The sequence below is a fragment of the Alnus glutinosa genome, chromosome 11, assembly GCF_958979055.1.
Source record: "Alnus glutinosa chromosome 11, dhAlnGlut1.1, whole genome shotgun sequence".
NCBI classification, from domain to species: domain Eukaryota; kingdom Viridiplantae; phylum Streptophyta; class Magnoliopsida; order Fagales; family Betulaceae; genus Alnus; species Alnus glutinosa.
In genome coordinates, this window is record NC_084896.1 from 17,585,146 (window position 1) to 17,610,307 (window position 25,162).

The window sequence follows — 25,162 nt, forward strand, 5'->3', positions numbered from 1 at the left end:
TTGTCCTATCACGAAACGACGCCTCTTTTTACTATATCCTCTCAAATTTCCCACTTTCACACGCCTGCACCCATTAATGGTCTCCTCCTTTTGCTGCGTCCATTAATCTTCCCCAAGTCTTCAGTTACCCCCATTACTCTATCCCAAGTTTTATTACGCTTCCCCAAAAGTCATGTTTCTCTTCCCCCATGTCGTTTTACTATATCATCTTCCCTAAGTCTCATATTCATCAAGGGCCTTAATGGTCTGGCTCTTTCGCTGCTCCAAACTGGCCAAGGCCTTGTGCAACTCGGCCTCCACTTTGTAAACTTTTACAAAAAGAAGTTTAATAATTAAATTAAGTTAAAACAAATATTAATACATAGACAAAAATACCCTTTCATCTCTTCTTGAACCCACCCTCCGAAAACCATTAGACTGCTGGAAATTCAGCACGCCGGGCACCACGACTCAGACCCCGACCACTGAAAACCCAGCACCCTGACCCACTAGAAACCCAGCATCACAGATCCACCAGAAAAAAACACAGCACTCCAAACAATCTCGGACTCGACCACGACCCCAACGACGCTTTTGGTTGACAAAGAGCCAGATCCCGGCCGTGGTTGGATGACACCCAGGGCCACTGGCCGTGATTGGAGAAATCACAGAGCAAGCCGGAAAGCCCGACCACGCTTTTGGTCGACGAAGAGCTAGATCTCGGCCAAGATCCAACCGAGGATGGGCCGGATCCCAGCCGTTTGGCTGGGATCCGGCGTGGCTAGATGACACCCAGCGCCACTAGCCGTGATTGGAGAAATCACGGAGCAAGCCGAAAACTCCGAACCGGCCGTTCGGAGAGACGTCTGGCTACGGAACGAGGTGGTCTTGGGTCCGACGAGTCATCCGGCCTCAGATCAAGGGGTCTTCCGTTCGGCGAGTCGTCCGACCACGAGTGGTCTAGAAATAAGGGATTTTGTTAAAAGGGCATTTTCGTCTTTAGGTATGATGCCACATAAGTTTGTAAAATTCAATTTGTAAAAGTTTAAGTAGCCCTAGCATTTCTCTGTTCTTTTTGCCCTCCACCAGCTTCTACTTCACCTTCTCCAGCGTCTCCTTCTTCTTGTTGAGCGCGCCCGATATCTTGGCGTTGATGGTCTTAAGAAACACTGCAACCTGCTCCTCCAAGTGCTTCATCTCGCCCGAGGTGTCCTTCACGCTTCTTGGCTTCTCCCTAATGGCGATGTCTCGCTTGTCCATTAATGAACATGAACAAGAACTCAGCCATGATGATGGGGAGGGTGAGGTTGAAGTCAAATAGGGAGGTTTTTTCTATCTTTACGACGAACAAAGAAGGGGCGAGGATGAGGGAGGTGGCGGCCGCGAGGGGCATGGAGCATGGTCAAATAGGGTGACAAGAAGGGTGAGTCTCATTTTCTCTTCCTTAATCGGCTCTTTGATTGAGGAGAAATGCTCGCACAGGAAAATATCAGGATTTTTTAAAAAAAAATAAATAAAAAATAATCTAGACTAGTATGGTTTTAAGAAATGACATAAAAGGGTTTACGTCGTATGGTATGAACGACAAAAATTATCATTATTATTATTATTATTATTATTATTTTGTGCAAACAACATTTTATATTCTCAACACAAGGTTTCACAACAGATGAAAAAGGACGCAAAAAAATGACGTTAACAAATTGATGTCTTTTTTTAAACCGTTCGCGCCGAACAAAAAACGCCACAAGTACGTTGTTTTTTATTAGTGATCGGGCATATAACCATTACATATATATGACTACAAAAAATGCAGGCATTCGCCACGAGGCTACAGTAGCGGTTACTATAGCCACGTGGCCAGATAGCAACATGTCTTAGTGACCACGTGGCAAGATGCAGCAGGAAAAGCGAAATAGCCATCTGGCCACGTGTAATAAATACACGTGGCCACAGTGCCATGTGTAAGCGATCCACATGGCTATGTGGGCATGTGTATTAATTACACGTGTCCAAATGGACCACGTGGCAGCGTGTCTGAAATCCATTTGGCCAAAGCCCGCCACGTGAATTTATACACATGGCCACAGGGATTAATGCATGTGGCCGTGTGGACACGTGTATTATGGGACCATGTCTAAAATCCATGTGGCCAAAGTCCGCCAGGTGGATTAGAGCACGTGGCTACATGGCCAATTGGTCAAATGCACGTGGCCAAATGGCCACGTGAAATTTAGGCACATGGCCATATGTCCGCCACGTGTCAATATGCCACGTGTCCCACTGTTGTTTTTTTTTTCTTCGAATTTAAAAAAAATATATATATAATAGTAATATTATTATATATATGCATAATGACTCGTTTTGTACACTATGCATATAAATCCTTGTATTTAATTATTATTATTATTTTTTTTTTAAAAAAAAAAAAAGAAATCTTATTATTATTACTGTATACATGCATAATTACTCGTATATACCATAACCTTAGATTTGTGCTATATATATATAGTTAGGGTTTATGACTATATATACACTTAGGGTTAGGTTTTAGGGTTATGTGATATATGTAAATAATATACTTAGGGTTTACGGGTTTAATCCCTTATATAGTATACTTATAAGTAAAGCATAACCCTAATTAGGGTTAGGGTTTACATTTGTGGGCGTACTAAAAATAAATTTTGGACAGTACATACTTTAACAATTTAGTACATGCAACTATATTTCAACTATCCCCATTTAGTCAAATCTCATATAAGTCATTGTATATATATATATAAATTAGGGTTTAGTTTTGTACAATATGCATATAGCACTAAACTAGGGTTAGGGTTTTATTAGTAAAATATACCATTAACACTTGTATATGTATATGTATTATATATATATATATATAGTACCAAATTAAGGTTTAGTTTTGCATACCATCACCTTAAAAATTTATAAGTTAAAAAAAAAATTAATATATATAAAAATATAAAAAACCTATAATTAATACTATATACATATATGCATAATGTATGCACGTAAGCGGTTTAGAAACTATATACATGCATAATGACTCGTATATACCCTAACCTTATGGTTTATGGTTATATATAGTAAATGCACGTAGGATTAGGTTTTAGGGTTCTGTGTTATATATAAATAGCACATTTAGGGTTTGGTTTCTTATATAGTATACTTATAAAAGCATTCACAGCAGCTTCCCTATAGGGTATCTGTTCCCTTAATTTTAGGGAAAATTTTAAGAAAGTCAGAAAAACTATCCCACAACAGCTTTCCTACAATTATCTGTTCCCTGGGAATGCTACAGTGCTTCCCAATGCATTGGGAAGCACTGTAGCATTCCCAAGCATTATTTTATAATAAAAAAAATTACTCTCTTTCCTAGCACAACTCTCCATACGCGTTTCTCCTCTTCTACACGTTACATTCCTCTCATTTCTACTCTTCTTCTAGAAAATTCTTTAGAGCATTCCCACAAAGCTCTCATCCTTTTCTGCACGACGTTCGCAAGAGAGACGATACTGAAGAGAAAGAGACAAAGAACGAGATTGAGAGAGATGATGAGCGTGTTGTTCAAGCCGAGAGAGAGAGATTGAAGCACTTGAATTAGTTGAAGGAGGTCCATTGCCAAAGTTCTTCCCCAATAAAGGCATGTGCTTGTGCTGCTTCTTTCTCTCTCTGTTTCTTTATGATTTTTTTTTTTGTGTAGTTTATCTGTCTCTGGCTCTTGGTGGGGTTAATGGGTCATGTTTTGTTGGAATCGGGTGGTTTTATTATGTGGGTTTTATTAGTCTTGGTTTTACATTCAAAGTTGTCATTTTTATGGAATTTGTACTTTGATTGGGAGCATTTCACGTAAATTTTATGTTTTTTGTTTTTGTTTTTGTAAATGATTTTGATGGGTTTATGGGTTTCTTTGATGTTAAGGGAAAAAGGTATTCTATTTACCTGTTTTTTTTCCCTGTGTTAATTAAATTTTTAGTGGTGAAAGTTGTAAATTTATAGTTTTGAGTTGGATTGAGTGGTTTTATGATTTTTGTTTGTGTAGTTTGTCTATCTCTGGTTCTTGGTGGAGGTTATGGAAAATGATAAAAGGTGAAATTGGTTGGTTTAATGATCTGGGCAAAAAAAGCAAAACATGGACCCATGCTTTATCAATCCTACCATAGTACATACGAGCAATTTGATTAAACAAAATCATGAACAATTGTTGAAGGGAACCTATTGAATATTCATTCAGCAAAGTACACGTGTATACATTTCAGTTTATATTACTTGTATTTAGTTAAAAGATAGGTAGATTGTTTTCTGTTAGTAGAATTAGTTAAGCTAGTTTATCTCTTCTTGAGTTGTATATAAGCAGAAGGCTCATGTAATCTTCATTCAGTTAAATGAAATTGAGTTTTCTTTTCTTCTAAACTTAAATTCTAATATGTAATCTTCAAATTCTAATTGAAGAGATGTAATATCTGGAGAAGATCCTTGGCAATGGTCTAAAATGTGGGCATACAGAGAAATATGAACCAGTTACAGAACATCAAACCCACTAAAAATTAAACATCAACTGAAGAACCTGGAACATATTGCAGTTTGAAAGTAAAAAACCCACAGAAGTTCAAGAATGATAATTGTTTTGTAGTAAAGAAGAGAGGCAGTGCTACATATTTGCAGTTATTGAAATTTATAAACCATCTCACTTGTTGGCTTTTAGCTCCCACATCTTTGACTTTGTTATATTTGTAATGAAGAAGCACTGTTATTGGTTCACATAAACAAAAACTCAAAATACATTCATTATCACACAAAATACATTCACGTAGAGGACCCAGCTTTTTCTTTAAGCTTGAGACATGAAAAATGAGACATATTTAGTAGCCTTGTTTAACTATCATTTTAATGAATGAACAGGTTTATACTTGTAGCACTCATGGATTCACAAGAGGGGTTGCAAGAGTACAATGAAACTCCTAACCAAAGCTTCACTATGCTCTTACAAAGGGGGCGCCAGTACTACAATGAAATTCCACCCCAACCTAAAGTGACATCTACTACTACAAGAACAAACTTTTCTATTGAGGAAGACATTTTATTGGTAAAGGCTTGGATCAATATTGACATTGATCTAATTCATGGGAATGATAAAAAAATCCTCCAAATTTTGGGATAGAATTTTGGAAAACTATAATGAGAACAAGAAAGAAACCACTGTAGAACGTACTACTCATTCTTTATCAAATCGGTGGTGTTCAATCTAAAAGTTTACCAACAAATTTTGTGGGTACTTGGCATAAGTTGAATCAAGGAATCAAAGTGGTCATAGTGAGCAAGACAAGGTATAAATAATTTGTTACTAGTGGTATATTAACTATTAATTTGATTCAAGTTTCTAATTATTTTCAATTTATGTAATTTATTTTTTATTTTTTCAGATCAACGAGGCAAAGGCTATGTATCGGGAGTTCAATAACAATATCATATTTCAATTTGAACATTGTTGGAACTTGTTGAAGATATTACCGAAATGGAAGACGATGGTTCAATTAAAATTGAAAGGGAGATCTGCTGGTACATGTCATTCTTCGTTATACATTTAGGGGAAGGCAATGATTGTGGAGATACAGTTGTAGACTTGGAAAGACCTCTTGGCAAAAAGGCCTCAAGAGAGAGAGAGAGAGAGAGAGAGCATAGATTGTGGAGAGAAAGAGATCGTGTTGGAGGCTTTAAATGGATTGACGGAAGTGAAGAAGAGATCGCATGAGAAGAGAAAGAAAGAGATCGATACGGCAAAAGAATAGATCATTCAAATTGAGAAACAAAAGCTTGAGGTTGAACTTAGGAAAGAGGAAAGGGAATGAAAGAGAGAAGAAATTGAGAAACAAAAGCTTGAGGTTCAACTTAGGAAAGAGGCAAAGGAACATAAGAAAGAAAAATTTGAAAAAGTGAAGCTTGAGGTTGAACTTAGAAAAGAAGCAAGGGAACAAAAGAGAGAAGAAAGGGAAATTATGATGATGGACACACGCCACTTGTCTCAAGTGCAACTTGAATATATTCAATCTCTCCAAATGGAAATCATCGAGAAGCGTAAAAGCAAATAGTCATTAGTATTTTCCCATGTATGTATTTAAGTGAACTAATCATGTCATTTTGTATTGTACAAGCATTTTGTCTTCTTTTTGTTCAATGGTTGTTTTGCCATTGTGGGGTTGTGTGTTCTTTTTGTTGAAGCACATACCTCTTTGTTGCACATTGATGGATACTATGAATACTTGTGTTGTTTACATATATGAAGATCTTTCTCTAGTTGTTGTTTTGCTATTGTGGGGTTATCTTGTTTTTTTGTTCAATGGTTATTTTGTTATTGGTAGCTGTTTTTGTTCAATAGTTATATGAAATGACACAGCCATTCGGATTCATAACTATCACAGAGCTTTTGACCTATCATTGCATACTCTAGAGCACAATATCCATAGGTGCCCATGACCCTTGTGGATACATGTGTGTTATCCTTGACAGGCTCAAGTTTGGCCAACCCAAAATCAGATAGCTTGGGATGATATCCTTCACCAGGCAAAATGTTGGAGCATTTCAAATCTCTGTATATAACAGGAGGACTAGCTTTGTTATGTAAATATTCCAATCCCTTTGTTGCCCCAGCCGTAATATGTTCATAAACCAGAAGCCTTTGATCTTCATCCTTTATCTTACATTTGTTATTTTTGTAATCCCATATCTTTGCAGAAAACAAAAGCAACTGTTGGCAGGAAAAAAATAAGAATAAATGTGACTTTTTTTAGGCCCTCAAAAGTTCTAAAAAGAAATATGACTCTTATCATAATAAAAATAGATTGGATACTAAAAAGAAAAAGTTACAATTTAACAGGCATAGTGTGGTCATATGAAATAGGCCCTCAAAAGTTTTTATGATTGGCTATGAATTTGCCGTAAATGCTCGATGAGGTCTGATTGAAGTTGAGAATGGATTTCTCGGTCTTCAATACGATGATGATTCTGTATGAAGTCCAGTGCTTCAGCTGTATGCTCGTGTGATAGTGGTTCGAAGGGAGTGTCATTGATTTGTTCATAATCGAAGTCATCTGCTTCTTGGTATAAATCTCGGTCATCTTCAACGATCATGTTGTGCAATATTATACATGCTATCATAATCTCGTTAAGCATTTTAGGTTAGTGTAGACGTGCAGGTCCACGTACAATACTAAATCACGCTTGAAGCACTCCAAATACCCGCTCTACATCCTTCCTTGCTGACTCTTGAGCTGTAGCAAAATTTTTTCTCTTATTTCCTTGTGGAGAATGAATTGATTTTACGAATATTGCCCACGAAGGATATATACCATCGGCGAGATAGTATCCCATCGTATAGTCGTGACCATTGACTGAGTAGTTGACTGGAGGTGCACGCCCTGCAACTAGATTGGTAAATACAGAAGACCGGTCTAACACATTGATGTCATTGTGAGACCCTGGTAACCCAAAAAACGCATGCCAAATCCAAAGATAACCCTGGTAACCCAAAAAATGCATGCCAAATCCAAAGATCGTAGGATGCCACAACTTCCAAAATAATGGTTGGTTCATTAATATGACCACAATACATACCTTTCCAAGCATTTGGACAATTCGTCCACTTCCAATGCATGCAATCGATGCTTCCCAACATCCCTGGAAATCCACGGCTTTCGCCAATTGCTAGCAATCTACCAACGTCATCCTCGTTTGGTGACCTCAAGTACTGGATGGAAAAAATCGAAGTTACCGCTTTAACAAATAGTTTAAAACTATCCATTACGGTAGCTTCTCCAATACGTGAATATTCGTCCATAAAATCTGCCGTTACTCCATAAGCAAGCATCTTAATTGTGGCAGTCATCTTCTGCCGTTCTAGCAACATTTCTTCTTTGGACAAAATATGGTTCATGATCTACTATTGCATCATGAATGTGGAGAAAAAGTTCACGGCGCATTCGAAACCTTCTCCGAAATTTCTTTGGAGGATAAATTGGCGATGCAGTTAAATAGTCACGCAAAATGTTTTCTTCACCTTGTAAAGAATTGTAGAAGATAGCCTTGCGGCGTCGACCAGAACCATGACGTGATATTGATCCTCTTTCGTTCTCCAACCGTTCTTTTGCAATAGCGAAAGCTGAAATTATTTCAAACTCATCGTCTAAGGAAGATTCATATAGAAGGTCATCAAGTTTAAGAATATGATCCATACATGAAAAGTAAAAGAAATAAAAGCGAAATTTGGGTTAAAAGATGGATGAAAATGAGAAAGAGAATGAGAAACAATGGTTCTATATCTTCTCACCCAGCAATAGAATATATAACAATAGCCTTTGAGTAGGTTTCTTTTTTTTTTTTTTTTTTTCTAAAAAGAAGCAAAAAGTAGTTTTGTTCCCTACATTTAGGAAAAATGGATGGGAAGGGAAGGGAAGCTGCTAGGAATGCTTTAAGAAAAGCATAACCCTAATTAGGGTTAGGGTTTGCATTTGTGGACTTACTATAAATAAATTTCAGACAGTACATACTTTAACAATTTAGTACATGCAACTTTATTTCAACTATCCTCATTTAGTCAAATCTCGTATAAGTCCATGTATATATATATATATATATATATACATATAGAAGTGTTGATGGTATATTTTACTAATAGAACCGTAACCCTAGTTTAGTGCTATATGAATATTGTACAAAACTAAACCCAAATTTGGTGCTATATATATACTATATATATATATAGTAATATATAGTATATATATAGCATCAAACTACGGTTTAGTTTTGTACACCATTGCCTTAAAAATTTCTAAGTTATAAAAAAAATTAATATATATAAAAAAATTAAAAACCTATAATTAATACTATATACATATATGCATAATGTATGCACGTAAGCGGTTTAGAAACTATATACATCCATAATGACTCGTATATACCATAACCTTATGGTTTATGGCTATATATAATAAATGCACGTTGGGTTAGGTTTTAGGGTTCTGTGCTATATATAAATAGCACATTTAGGGTTTAGTTCCTTATATAGTATACTTATAAGTAAAGCATAACCCTAATTAGGGTTAGGGTTTACATTTGTGGACGTACTATAAATAAATTTTGGACAGTACATACTTTAACAATTTAGTACATGCAATTTTATTTCAACTATCCTCATTTAGTCAAATCTTTTATAACTCCTTGTATATATATATATATATATATATATATATATATATATATATATATATATATATATATATATATATATATATACATAATACATAATACATATACATATACAAGTGTTAATGGTATATTTTACTACTAGAAATTTAATCCTAGTTTAGTGCTATATGCATATTATACAAATCTAAACCCTAATTTGGTGCTATATATATATATACTATGTATATATATATAGTAATATATAGTATATATATAGCATCAAACTACGGTTTAGTTTTGTACACCATTGCCTTAAAAATTTCTAAGTTATAAAAAAAATTAATATGTATAAAAAAATAAAAAACCTATAATTAATATTATATACATATATGCATAATGTATACACGTAAGCGGTTTAGAAACTGTATACATGCATAATAACTCGTATATACCATAACCTTAGGGTTTATGGCTATATATAGTAAATGCACGTACGGTTAGGTTTTAGGGTTCTGTGCTATTTATAAATAGCACATTTAGGGTTTAGTTCCTTATATAATATACTTATAAGTAAAGCATAACCCTAATTAGGGTTAGGGTTTACATTTGTGGACGTACTATAAATAAATTTTGGACAGTACATACTTAGATAATTTAGTACATGCAACTTTATTTCAACTATCCTTATTTAGTCAAATCTCGTATAAGTCCTTGTATATATATATGTATATACACATAGTACATATACATATACAAGTGTTAATGATATATTTTACTTGTAGAACCCTAACCCTAGTTTAGTGCTATATGCATATTGTACAAAACTAAACCCTAATTTGGTGCTATATATATATTGGAATATATAGTAATTATATATAGCACCAAATTAAGGTTTAGTTTTATACATCATCTCCTTAAAAGTTTTATCTGCCCGTATCTATAGATTTGTGCAAGGCGCAACACGAAGCGTGGGCTGATATTGGACGCAAGCACCGTTCGTGGAAGGCCAAATTTAAAAAAGAGCTACATACTCGAGAGGGTGACACACCCGAAAGTGTATGAGCAACAGTGCTGGACAATTTTTTTTGACAAGTATGACCCAGCAAATGTGGAGTACCTGCTGAGGGATTGGTGCACCGAGCAGAAAAAGGTATGTTGGTCTTTGATTGTATTACTATAATGGTGAATTTTCAATAACTCTTCAATTACTAAATTAATATTATTGAACAATTATTGAAATGTTCATTAACTTTTCAATAACTATTCATTTAAGTGTGTCAATGCTTAAATATTATGAAATGTTCATTGCGTAGGCCACATGTGAACGAATGAAGCAGATGCAGGAGCAGAACGACCTCCCCCATTGCTTGGGATCGAAAAGCTATGCCAGATTTAATCATGATGAGATATGAACATATATATGTAGATTTTATAATATTAGTATATAATTCTTTTTTAAATAAAATTAATATTACTGTTTGTTATTTATTTCAATTGGATGGCGACACGTAACTACTTCTGGCACGGCCCCCACTCGAGCGGAGTCGTTCGTGAAGATGCATACTAGGAAGGATGACACTCACCCGAACAAACGTACACGGGTCCTATGCGTATGCTACTAATCTATTTTACTAATATTTCTAAGTTATGCGTGTGATAAAGTATATATTGACTACATGTGAATTTTATGTTCCCGACGTACAGGAGAGGATGACACAAAATTTATCCAATGATCCTGCCACTACTCGGAGTGTGTCAGAAAACACGGTGCGTTGGGCATCGAACAACGCGTACAAACAGGAGTTGGGGAGGCCTGAGTATGCGGGGAGGGTTCGGCAGGTTGGCCCGAATGTTACTCCCGTACGTGGGGCGTGTTTCTCATGCTGGGCTCACTCACAAGGAGGATCATCCTAATGCACATCTCGGAGCTGCTCCATACATGAGAGCAGGATGGAGACAATTGAGACATTGCTATAGGCTCAGACCTAGAGGAATGACGCCTTGGAGCAGTGCCTGCGACAACTCGAGGCAATGCTCACCTCTATGGGAGTATCACATGCGAGCCCAGGTGCTCAGCAGTCTCCACCTGTAAATGAAGGTAGTACGTCGTCTGTTAGTAGTGCATCTGCAGGTATGATTAATATTATGTAAACTGCTTATTTTTAATCAATGTAATGGACTTAATATGCATATAACCAAAAAATTTAATTTTTTTCATTACTTGCAGTTAATACGACAATGATTGGTCCTTTGTCGCCTATTGGACGACAACTGAGCAAGAACTTCCCCGTCCGGACACCATCGCTGGCTACCATCCCTAGCGCAGCAATCGCCCGTTGGCGAGTACACGCCTTGTACGGGAACTCATGATCCGCAGGACAACCTTCGTATTTGTAGATATTGTGTAATTTATATTTGTTAGTAACAATAACATTTATTAGTACATAATCTATTGTTATGTTAGACTTATAATTATTGATTTGCTTAATTTGATTTTGTGTTTATGGTAAATTTCAAATGTTGTCCTAATATTTTTAGGTAAAAAAATGGATCGATATATATTGTGGTTTTTTTTTTTTTTTTTTTTTTTTTTTTTTTTTTTGTAAAAAAAAAAAGAAAAAAAATAAGAGGCATTTTGCCACGTGGCAAATGTCACCAGCCGACTGTAGGCCACGTGGACTTTGATCCACGTGGCCACAGTCGGCAACGTGGCCGACTGTTGGCAACGTGGATCTAAGTTCACGTGGCACATTAGTCACATGGATTATGGTCCACACGGCCGACTGTCGGCTACGTGGACTTAGATCCACGTTGCCGACTGTGGCCACGTGGATCAAAGTCCACGTGGCCTACAGTCAGCAGCATGTATTTAAGCCACGTGGCCGACTATCGGCCACGTGGACCATAATACACATGGCCAATGTGCAACGTGTATTAAATCCACGCTGCTGAAGTGTCGCGGCGTGTTTGGTGTGACACGTGGCATAGTGGCGACATGGACACGTGGCAACTTGCAAGTTTTTTTGTAGTGTTTGTATGCATTTAATGATTATTATTTATTATATATACATGTACCGTTCACAATTTATATTGAATATGACTTAATTGTGAGTAATGAAATTATCACACAGAAGATTTAAGTCATAAACTATATAACTTAATTATAAACTACTGTTTGTAGTCGGTATTAAATTTAGCATTTCGTTTGATAAGACTATAAAAATATTAATCATGATAATTTATCTTAATCACGTGAAGTGGATACTTCGGGTTGTTATGTCGGAGGAGATACAATGCACTCAAGTGTGTGCTTTAATATATAAAATTAGGGAAAACTTCAATTTACCCCCACGAAGTTGTCAGCGATTTACAATTTTATCACCAATGTTTCAATTTTGTTAATTGCACCCCATTAAGTTTCAAAAATTTTCAATTTAGGGATTCCGTCCAATTAATCTGTTTGAAGAGATTGAAATAACCCCACGTGCTTCATACGTGTCTTTTTTTAAAAGAAGTTGAAAAAATGCCCTCATTTGTAACGCAACGTTTTGATAAAATACCCAAAAAATACTCAACTCCACGTACGTCGTTGTCTTCTTCATCCAACCTCCAAGCAAACCCACCACCGTCCATTCTCCACACGTCTCCCTCATCGCCGACGGCCAGCCCAACTGGTACGCCATCCTCCAGCTCGTCCAGCTGACTCAAAGCATCGAGCTCATCACTCATAGGAGGTGTTGTTGGTGGCGTATGTTAGCCATTTTTGCTATTTGTTTCTTCGCTTACCAGCGAAATACAAGAGTGAAGGACTTTGGCTCTACTACTAGCAAACCCAGGTCCTTGTAGGTCCCATTCTCCAAGAGATCATGTTCCAAAAACACTAGAGTTGTGACGTCTACAAAGGATACATCGACAGTGGGTTTACCAGATTTGCGATGAAACGGTTGAACCGGTCTTCGAAGCAGGGGGTCCGCGATTTCTGAACCGAAATCGAGCTGCTCTCCCAGCTTCAGCACGCTAATCTTGTGCTGTTGATTGGATATTGCGATGATCAAGGTGAGATGATCCTCGTGTATGATTTCATGGTCTGTGGGACCCTCCAGGACCATCTATACAACACGAAGAACCCTCCTCTCCCGTTGCACTATCTTCCTGCTTCTGTGCACAACACGTGTTAGTTGTTTTGCTCCAACCACGAGTTCTTATAATAAGGTCGGTGCATGGTGCAACAATTACGTCATGCAGCCAAACCCCATATCCATAAGCATGCAATCACTTCATTAACACATCTTCCATCAACCCCTAGATGATAGAACTCCGGCTATTTCTTTTGATTCAAACACATGTTTCTCCCAAATGTCCATTGAAACATTAAGGTCCCAGTGTAACCTTTCATCTCGAGAAGAAACAAAATTTCCAGTTGTTCTGCCATCATTGTCACGAGAAAGGTAGTTGGAGATTAATTTCTTAGAAGGATTTTTTTTTTTTTTTTTTTTGGTTGGAAATGAATTCTTTACTTGTCCAGGAGTTTACATCAGTCCCTTTTGTTTTCGCTTAAAGCAACCGCAAGAAGAAATTAACGGTACGATATGGGATCTTCATCGAAAACATGTATCCGTCGTTGTTGTTGGACATATTTGTGTTTGTCATCTTCTTTGTATCAGAACAGATTATATATTTGCATGCTGGACATATTTGCTTATAAGAAAGCAAGCATCATCCGGACAAAATCACCACTGTGATGTGCTCTGTTCACCCCTGTCACGTGGGTTGTTGCATGAACAGAGGCTCAACCAATATGTTAGTTTCCCACTTGCACTGTCTGTATGCGTCATGCTCCCAATGTTTGCATCCAACCTTATATAATTATCTATAAATTAAGACTACTCAAATTGCATCACCATTATACGTGCATGCAGTTCATGAAGGCAACAAAAATTTATATTTATGATTCTAATGGTGACACAAAAAAGTTAGAGATTAGTGAAAAGTAGGCGTAAAAGAGTTGACTTTAGTGCACTCGGAGGCAATGGGAGCTGTACAATGGACGAGACATGTATATATATATAGTTCAAGTCTCCAAGTCCAAAACCTCCAACAACTCAGGATAAAATGTCAAAAAAGAAGAAAAAAAAAACATATTAATTAACTTAAAACCTTGTAAGCTAATGAATTTGAGCTTAATTGTGTCCCAACCAATGTTAGTTTGCACTTCCAGTACAATCTGTGTGGTCAGCCTGAGAAATTGCCACGTCTTGCTTTGTTAGCCTTAGCATGGGAAAGGAGAAAGGTCGGATCGATGAGCAGTAACGTATGAAATAAATTTGGACTTTAGTCAGACATACAGCGGAACATGGATTTGGCAGCCTTCATTGAGACGATAAATCACAAAAATATTTGAAGAAAGAAAGACACTACATGTCGTTTTTGGTTTGAGCAAAACAGCGAACACATGTTGTGCCCATAAAGTAGGACGCAACACGTAGCCGATTTTTCCACTTCATTTTTTCGCTTGCATCCAAAAACAACCCAACAGTAGTATTTTTCTCCAGAAAAGAACAAATTTTCCCACTTCCACGATGGCATGAAGAAGGAACACGAGGCCTTCCAGTTGCTAGAGAAGAGGGAAGACGAGTCTTGCTCCACCTAGGCCTACCTCGGTCCAGTCACTGACTTCGAACTTTGACTGTAGCTCTAGGAGCGGAACGTTGTTGTAGTTGGAGCCAAGTAGGTCATCCTCGACGGGGATCGACTGCACAGCAGAGGCTAGCGTGGAGGCCTCCTGCCGGCGGCACAGTTTCTCTTGCTTGGCGGCTTCCTTCTTGGCCGTTTTCCTGCTCTACTCTTGTTGTGACTGCTCAACCGTGGAATCGGAGGAAAGGGTTTGAGATTCTTTGGAGGACATGGTTGAACGCGTTGGAGGAGTACAAGGTCGTTGCTCTGTGAGTTGAAGGCAACTTTGTCACCTTCTTTGTAAACGAAACGTTGCGTTTTAAAGAGGGCAATTTTGTCCAATTACATCCAAAAAGAGCAGGTGCGCGGCACGTGGATCAAATTTCGTTAAGTCTAACGGATTAATTGGATGGAATCCCTAAATTGAAAATTTCTGAAACTTAATGGGGTGCAATTAACAAAATTGAAACATTGGAAATAGAATTGCAAATCGGTGACAACTTTATGGGGGTAAATTGAAGTTTTCCCATAAAATTAATATTCTACTCTATATTGGCATTGTTGTTTAATGAGAATATTTGGTCATTTCTATTTTTCAAGCCTTGCTATTGATCAAGTTAGGCAAGAGTATTTATTGTTTTTCCTAAGAAAAGTTAGCCAAGAGCATTTTTTTTTTTCTGTATAAACATTTAATTCACTGCATGTGTTATGAAGGTAGTAATATGAATTTATACTAATTTAGAGTGATGAGTGAGGCTATGGAGTTTTGTTGTTGGTGGAGTGTAAGCAGAGGTAGTAGCCATTGAAGCAAAAGAAATAGTCTTATAAGTTTGGTTCTGATACCGTATAATGTAAAAACAAGTATTTAGATGTAATAATGTTTCCTACTGATGAAAGTGATTGTATGTGATAGAAATTATGGATAGAACTGATTCTTTAAAATCGTCTTGCAAGAAAAGGCTTATATGCACAAGGATTGTAACATACCACCACGTTTCCATATCTGAAGTTCATGGAGGCCTACTCTATCGACACTAACCCGATGGTAACACTTTCTTTTTTGTTGGCTCTGCACACCTATCAGTATTTTAATGCAACCCATAGTTCACCTCATTTGTGACTTGAACCGTGATGTGGGGTTTCACTCTCACACCAAATGTTACAAACTTTAGGTATAACTTAATCTTGAAAATCGGCTTGTACGTAAGGGGAGGGTGTCAAAGAGCTCATATACACATGGTTAAGATTAGACTTAACTTACATGGGATTCAAGGATCGTAACATACCACCACGTACGTTTCTACATCCAACGTCTATGGCGGCCCACTCTATTGACACTAACCCAATAGTAGCTTTTTCTCTTTTGGTAGTGTGACATCCCATATCGCCTGTGTATGGGAATGGGTATAAGCTTAAATGTATATTCGCACCCTTCTTGACACAACACGTTTTAAAGCCGTTATGATCATGAACCTATCAGAACTCCGCAGTTAAGCTTACTTCTGTGAGAGTGGGTGACCAGCCTCCTGAGAAGTCTAGTCCATTGGAACTAAAAGCGGACAATATTGTGTCGTTTGAGATGGGTCATTATAAATGGTATTAGAGCTATTGCCAAATCTAAGATGGGGGAGTGTTCGCAAGCCCAAGAGCGTTGCCAGCGAGTGCTCGCTAGGATACTAAGAATTGGGTGATCCCATGAGGGCCCCAGTGGCGATGCTGGGTTCCAAGAGGGGGTGATGGTGACGTCTCACATCACCTGGGTATAGAAAAGGGTATATGCTAATATGTATATTTACACCCTTTTTGACACAACATATTTTAAAGTTGCGATGACCATGAACCTATCAAAACTCTACAGTTAAGCTTGAATTTGTGAGAGTAGTACCAAGATGATTGATCTCCTATGAAGTCTGGTTCATGAGAGCCAAAATGACAATATTGTGTCGTTTTTGGGGTGACTCATTACAGGCAGTTGCACTCACCTATGAGTATTTTAATCCAGCCTATAGGTAGCCCCTTCCATGACTCAAACCCTTAATATAGTGTTTGGCTCTGATACGAAATGATTTAGACTTTGGGTAGAAGTCACCCTTGAAAACTGGAAGAGAATGGTGACTAATAGCTTATATACACATGGTTAATATTAGATTTAACTCATGGGGGACACAAGGATTGTACCAGTCATTTTATTTATAATTGTACGTATTGAATTTATCATCTGTACAAGATAGATACGAAGGAATTAAAACATTACGACTTCAAGCTAAGATTTGCTTCTTCTGTATGGTTTAAACTTTTCTAGGCATGAGAACATCGGCAATCAACTTGTCCAAGTTGTGGTAAGAGGAACCACCAGGTTTGACAGCTTCTTCTGCCTTTGTCTTCCACTCCATTGCCTTCCTCTTCATTTCTTTACCCTTATCACCCTCCATTAAATCCCTCACAAGCTTCTCAACATCATCTCTCTTAACATCATTATCTATCTCCATCCCAATGCCCCATTCTGTGCAAGAATATCGGCAGTTTATCTGTTGGTCGGCAAAGAAAGGCCAGGAGATGATTGGCACTCCAACACACACGCTTTCCAGCGTTGAATTCCATCCGCTATGAGTTAAAAACCCTCCAATTGACGGGTGCTTCAGGATTTCTTCTTGAGGACACCAACTTGTTAACATGCCTCTATCTTCAGTTTTGGTAATAAACTCAGGAGGAAGAACAGCTAAATCGCCTACCACAAGATCAGGCCTTATAATCCACAAGAAGGGTTTCTCACTATTGGCAAGTCCCCAAGCAAACTCAATGAGTTGCTGGGGCGTCATGACAGTGATGCTCCCAAAATTTACATACACTACGGAGTTGGGAACTTTTGAATTTAGCCACTCCACAGACCCCGGCTCTTCTTTCCATAGATTGGATCCTATTGATTTCAGTGTCTCGTCTTTAATCTGATCAGCAAGCAACAGAAGTGGACCAATGGTGTAAATGTGAGGAAGCAAAGATGCGATATCATGCAAAACATCCTGTTCAAAGGAGTCAAACGTGTTCAAAATGATAGCTGAAGCTCTTGAAGCTTGCTCCACTACTTCATCGATGATGAAGTTGAGCATGAAGTCGTTCTCATCGGTAGTTCTAATGAAAGTTGGAAAATCCTTCAGACGGATGTTTTTCAACCCGGGAATCCAATCGATTGTGGTTTCTAAATACCCATTTGTTAGATAGCTTGCATCTGTGAATCACATCAAGGTAAGGTACTCTAAAATTAAGCTATTAAATAGTACTGGAGTATAACTGGATAAATATAGTTACCTTTGAGGGGAGTTAAACCTCGTTCAACTAGATGGCGGCAATGCATATAGGCCAAGCAAGCGCAGGCGCTAGGTGTCCAGAAAAGAACATTTGGAATTCCAAATTCTTCAGCAGCTTCAAGAGTGAAGGCCATGGAACCATCAGAGATGATAGACGTCACAGGCGGCACGTTGGAAGTGGAAATGTCGTTGAGTTTGGAGAGAAGGTTGCGAAGTGGGACGAGGCAATTCTTTGAGGTGGAATCGCAAAGAGCGAGGATGTCTTGGCTGACATCGGCACCTGAAGGTGGGAGGCCATCGGGGATGGATTCAAAGCGGAAGTCCGGCAAGCCGTCGAGGGAGTTGGGGCCTCTGGAGCTGAGTAAGCGTCTGTGGTTATAATGGGTGTTGACAAAAGTTACATGAAAGCCTTTATGGTGAAGGAGTTTGGCAAGTTTCAGCATGGGGTTTATGTGACCCTGAACTGGGAATGGAACGCAAACAACATGACCTCTAACAGCTTCCGAAATGGAACTCATTTCTCTTCTCGATCTCACGCACACACAAACAGGGAAGCAAAGTAGTACTTTTTTAGAGTAAGCTGGAGCTGGGTCTTTCCGGGCATTTTATAGCCAAACTGTCGAACATAACTAAGCTTTTACTTTTTTTTCTTTTTTTCTTTTTTTGTTTGTGTGTGTGTGTGTGTGTGTAAATCTTCTTCTTTTTGTTTGTTTTTTTCCCTTAAAAAAAAGAAAAGAAAAAGAATCTTACATGTGCAATGAGCCAACAGCGACAATACAAATAAAAAAGACAATGACATAAAGCCAAAGCATATATATATATTTTTTTCGTTTTATTAAACAAATAATAATTACAACCGGCTCAATAGACAATGTGTGTTACTGACGTGCATGTTTTCTGGACCACGTGTTAGAGCATGTGGACGTTTGTTTAAATATTTGACATTAAAATGCATCTGTTTACTTAATCTATGTTTTTCACAACATCATCTGTGTGGGAAGTGATCTAATGTGATAAAGTGAGCGTCCTATACTGATCAGACACTCCGCAGGCAATAACCCATGGAAATGAATTTGTGCACCGTCGGCATTTTTAGGTTTCTTTCACTAGCGTTTAATGTACGACCCAAAAGATTATTTCGACGTTTCAAATTAACCCCCGAGAAATAAAAATATATATTAAAATAAGAAAATTACCAACAATATACATAAGAAAACACATTAATGCATTATGCAGCCTTGACTTCCATGCGTTGTATAGTCACTACAAAAATAGTGGCATTTGGCCGCTTACAGTTTGCCACTTGTACGGACACAGTACACGTGGCAAACTGTTCGCCACGTGTGCATGGCCACGTGTGAGGCTCGTGTTGGAAGTGAAAGTGACTAACTGACCAAATTGCCGCGTGTATACTAATACACGTGTATGAAGATACACGTGTCTGACTGTCAGCCACGTGTATTAAATACACGTGTTTGACAGTCAGACACATGTATTCCAATACTCGTGGCCACCTGGCCACGTGTACTCTTGTACACGTGTCTGACTAATAGACACGTGTATTTTAACTGTCAGACACGTGTATGAAGATACACGTGCCTATTTTGTTTTTTTTTTAAAAGAAAATTTAAATTGTATTTTTTATTTAATACTTTAATTGTATTTTTAAATTAAATTAAAAATACAATTAAATAATTAAATAAAAAAATACAATTTAATTTTTTTTTAAAAAAATTTGTTTTTCAATTTAGTTTTGTTATTGTTTTTTTAAATTTGTTTGGGTTAATTAATTAATTATTATTATTTTTTTAATTTTCTTATTTCCGACCACAAATAACGCAATATTTATTTTACCCAAAAATATCACAAAATCAAATTACACAAACTAATAATTAATAACGTATTTGTTAACTACGCAAATCTTTACAAACAAAAAATAATTACAAAAAATAAACATATTCGTTAATAACAAAAAATAATTACACAAAATATCTATAAATTCGAAGGGCGTCCCTGCGGAGCACAAGGTACCGTCCCAGGCGTGTTCTCGCCAACTGGCGATTGCTGCGCAAGGGATGGTGTAACGGGCGATGGTGTAGCGACAGGGGAGTGCTGGCTCAGCCGTCGTCCAATAGGCGACAACGTACCAACCGTTGTCGCATTACCTGCAAGTAATATAGACAATTAAAGTATATAATATTACTTGCAAATTTAAAGGGGTAATGAAAACAAATTAAAATTAATTTTGTCCTATACACAATATAAATCATACTTGCAGATGCACTACTAACAGACGACGTACTACCTACATTTGCATGTGAAGACTGAGCACCAAGACATGGTTGTGATACTCCCATTGAGGACATGAAGACCTCGAATTATCGCATGTGCTGCTCCATGGCGTCGAACTGTCGCATGCGCTGCTCCAACGCGTCATTCCTCTCTCGCTCAGCCCGTAGCTCCGCTTGTATTTCTTCCATCTTCCGGGCGTGTTCGGCCCAATCCCGAGACGTGCCCTCAGATGGTCCCCCCAGTGAGCGAGGCCTATATGAGAAACATGTCCCCCGAACAGGAGTAACGTTCGGCCCAACCTGCCGAACCCTCCCCGCGTACTCAGGCCTCCCAACTGCCTATTCATACGCGTCATTCGGTGCCCAATGCACCGTGTCTGCTGAGACGATCTGCGTGGCGGCTGCATCACTGGATAAACTCTGCGTCATCTTCTCCTGTATGTCATCAACATGAAATACTCATATATTGAATAATGCCATATCACACACATAATTTAGAAATATTAGTAAAATAGATCAGTGGCATACGCATAGGACCCGTGTACGTTCATTCAAGTAAGTGCCGTCCTTCCTTGTGTGGGTCTTTATGAACGACGCGGCGCGAGTGGGGGGCGTGCCAGATGTACATGTCTGGCGTCATCCAGTTGAAATATATAACAAACAGAGAGCGAGAAAATAGTGTAAAGAAAAAGAAAAACAATTAGCAACAAATATGAAAAACATAAACATATATTTGTTTATACCTCCTCGTGATTAAATCTGGCATAACTTTTGGATCCCGTACAATGGGGAAGGTCATTCTGCTCCCGCAGCCTCTTCATCCGTTCAGAGGTCGCCTACGCATTGAACATGAAGATAAAAATGTAAGCATTGACACACTTAAAGTAGTAATAAAATTAAATGAACTGTTATTAAAAAACCACAACATTTTTTTGTCATACAATTAAAGACCTACATACCCTTTTTTGCTCAGTGCACCAATCGCTCAACAGGAACTCTACATCCTCTATGTCATACTTCGCAAAAGCATTGTCCGGCACTCTCGCACGTATAATTTCGGGCGTGTCACCGTCTCAAATATCTAGCTTGGTTTTGAACCTCGACTTCCACGAGCGGTGCTTACGGCCAATATCATTCCACGCTTCCTGTTGTGCCTTGCGCTTGTCTATTGATACAGGTAGATAGAACTCCTCCTGCACATTCAATTTAAGCATCAGTTTAAAAACTTCAAGAAAAACTTAATTTTAAGTTTAATTCAAATAAATAAAAAAATTAGATTCATAAACATACCATCAGCGCATCCCACATAGTCTGCTTAATATGTTTATCTACCTTCGCACATTCGTCCCGCATATGTATGTAGGACCCGCTCCTGATAAGCATGCCCTCAGCCCGCCTAAAACGATTACAGGCTCGTCCTACAGGTTGTAGAGCAGCATTGTATTGCAACACAACCTTCTTCCCCCTCGGGAGCACCCAATTTCTCTCTGGGTCCCTAATCACCTCATAATATATGCTTCCGTCTGGGTTGTACCCTAATGAAAAAAATATACAACATTTAATTGGTTAACACTAAAAAACATAATTATATCAACAAATTGTAAATTCAATTTATTTTTCTTTCAAACTTAATATTTATTTTTGGTAACATAATATGAGTTTTAAGGATGTCTAAATATGTACTTACCCATCAACCGAATCTGGTCAATCTGTATGTGCTAGGTCGCTGGGTCTCCTGTGACCTCCTCGCCAACCCCTCCCGCTGGTGGAGGTTGCTGATCATCATCTGAAAGCATATCCTGGGGGCTATCGGGGGCCAACTGATCGGTACCCAACATCGCAACGTCCCCCTCATGGAGAATCTGGCTCCCCCCCAGATCTGTCATCTGACTCTCATCGAAAAGTGGTACCTGGCTCTCTCCAGATATCAGCACCTGGCTCTCCCCAGATAAAGGCACCTGGCTCTCTCTAGGCACCATAATCTGGCCATGCATCGCTGCCTGTGCTGGCACCTGTCCCAACCCCACAGTCGACATCTGCATCTCCCTAGTCTGTGGCAGAGGAAACCTATCATCCTGTGTCTCACTATCAGATCCACATGGCATAGGTCTAGTATATGTATACGGAAAGTACGGTGCATAACCGTGTGGCCCCATCCCCTCTCGCACCCACCATCGAGCCACATTACCTGGTGGGGTGAGTCCTATCTGAGATAATGTCGGCAGCTCTGAATATGGAGAATTGCAATATCCAGCTGTGCTGGTCTGCCCGTGATCTAACGTGGGCACGGCCACCGTACCGAGCAACAATGGTCTATAAGCGGCATCTGGGTGGAATGGCCACGCCGCAGTATATAATGCCGTCGAATCTGTGGGCGTGGTCATGGGGGGCACGGGTGGGCGGGGTGCTCGATATGCACAAGGAGAGGGTCTCTGGTCCATCGATACCTGCAAACAAATGTAGAGAAATTAATTAAAATTTATATTTTATATATTATTAATGAACATGCAAATTATACAATGAAATTTATGCAAATAAAAAAAAGTGTATTGAGTTCAAGCGAATTGTACCAACAATAAATATATCAATCATTGTATCACGGGAGCTTCAATCGGATCAATGTAGGGCCTATCGTACTCGAATTCATCAATCGTATCGGGTAGGTCATCAGTGGCTAGTACGAGCGGTACGCACTCATGATAGGTTGTACCTGCCTCATTACTCCCTTCCCCCTGACCAACGTCATACATGTTGCGCGGCTTGGTCCTAACTGCACAAACCCAATTTGGGTTCCTTCCATCTTCGACGTAGAATACTTGATCTATCTGAGATGTAAGCATGTACGGCTCGTCCTTAATCAGTTCTCCCCTGTGGACGAGGTGATTGAAGTTGACAAACACTACGCCATACTCGTCTATTGTGAATCCTCTGTCCATCATGGGGTCTGCCCAATTGCACTTAAATAGGACGTACGTAGTCCTGTAATAGTACTCGACCTCAACTATATCGGTTAACTGCCCGTAGTACATTTCACCTTCAACGGTTGGAACACATACGACGCTGTTTCGAGTCCTCCTTCCCACATCATGGGCAAGCGTGCGGAAAACAATTTTCCATTTACCACATACATGTTGTACTTGACTGCTGTCTCCTTTAGCCCTCTATAACGTATAACCAATTTGTGGCCTAATTCCTCCCTACGTTGATTGTCCAAGCCATCGACCTATGTTATAATTACAATTATTAAAGATCACATTGGTTAATTACACTGAACACGCATAAATTTTGCCAATTTCAAAATTACCACTATTTCCTTACATATGCACGGTACCATTCGCAGAATTGCTCATGATGTTGTGCTTCAATAAGAGCCTCCGTAATGCGACCCCTAGTGCATGATCGCCTAAGCGCGTCTTTGTGCATCCTACATTCAGCATATACAATTATGTAATAATTGTTATTAATAATTTTATTCGAATTCTGTTAAATATATAAACACTACTTACATCCGCAAATTGTGAAACTCTTCGGAGTTGAACACAATATAACGATGAATCTAGTGCATTGTCAACTGGTTCAGGATAACTCGCGCTCCCGCCCCTTTGGATCTATCAGGATTTCTCTGAGGTCTGTTGTGGAATGTTGGTGCGTTATCTAGATACCTTGAACAGAACATTACCAGCTCGGTCGCTATGTACCCCTCTGCAATGCACCCCTCAAGAACCGCTTTATTGCGCACATTAGACTTGAAACTCCCAAGACTCCTGGTGTACACACATACACGACATTTTTATTGTCTTCAATTAGGGAACCAATTAAATCAAAATATATATGTATATATTACGCAAAATTTTACCTCTCTGCCGGGTACATCAACCTATATTGCATGGGTTCGCCGAGTCTACACTCAGGCACAAGATGCACGACCAAGTGGACCATGCTAGTAAAAAACCTAGAGGAAATACCTGTTCTAGCTTGCACAAAGTGATACAGACGTTACCCTGCAGTCGGTCCATCTCTTTTTGTGATAGCTTGCTTGAGCATATGCCTCTAAAAAATGCAGAAATCTCCACAAGAGGTCTAACAACTGATGAGTGCCAAAAAGTGTATATTTGGACCCCTTAATTTACATTAGTTAAACCTTTAGCTTTGTTACTTTATAATGTTTTGGTTAGTTTTAGTGTTTTTGCATTTTACAGGACAATAAGAGAAAAATGACAATTTTCAAGGCAAAAATACATAGAAAAGCTGGATTTTCGGAAGTGCTGGAAAAGAAGATCGATCAAATATTAATTCGATCGATTGAATTTATGCGGAGCTGGAATTTCAGAAACCTAGCTAACTCTATAAATACCATTCTTTTCTCATTTTTAGGGAGAGAGCCGCGGAAGAGGCCGCTTAGGAGTGCCTTAGGGGCCGATTTCACTGTATCTTTGGGTTTTTGGGTTGATTTTGACCTAGAACTTCAATCTTTTGTAAGTTTAATAGTTTTTAATGCATTCTTGTAGTTTATTTATGTTTTCTTTGTTCATGTCTAGCTAATACTTTCATCTAGGGTTGAGGATGAAACCTCACCAGCGAATAGAAACTGAGTTTCATGCTTGTTTATGCTATTTGAGTTTATGAGCTTGATTTCTCATTGTTCTATTTCAGTTTTTGAGATTATTTTTGGATATCTCTTGTGATTTCCGGATACAAGTGATGATTTGATATAGT

The 25,162-nt window shown here is 38.5% G+C and overlaps 1 protein-coding gene and 1 pseudogene across 1 annotated transcript; both read right to left on the bottom strand.

Moving 5' to 3' along the window:
• Positions 1 to 6,909: 6,909 nt before the first annotated feature.
• Positions 6,910 to 12,906, bottom strand: LOC133881172 (uncharacterized; annotated as a pseudogene).
• Positions 12,907 to 17,015: 4,109 nt separating this feature from the next.
• Positions 17,016 to 18,743, bottom strand: LOC133882883 (7-deoxyloganetin glucosyltransferase-like). The gene is made up of 2 exons (XM_062322112.1): positions 18,157 to 18,743; positions 17,016 to 18,076 (listed from the first exon to the last, which is right to left on the bottom strand). Exons 1-2 carry the CDS (start codon positions 18,671 to 18,673, stop codon positions 17,139 to 17,141), a joined length of 1,455 nt encoding a protein of 484 aa, XP_062178096.1. The 5' UTR covers positions 18,674 to 18,743; the 3' UTR covers positions 17,016 to 17,138.
• Positions 18,744 to 25,162: the final 6,419 nt, after the last annotated feature.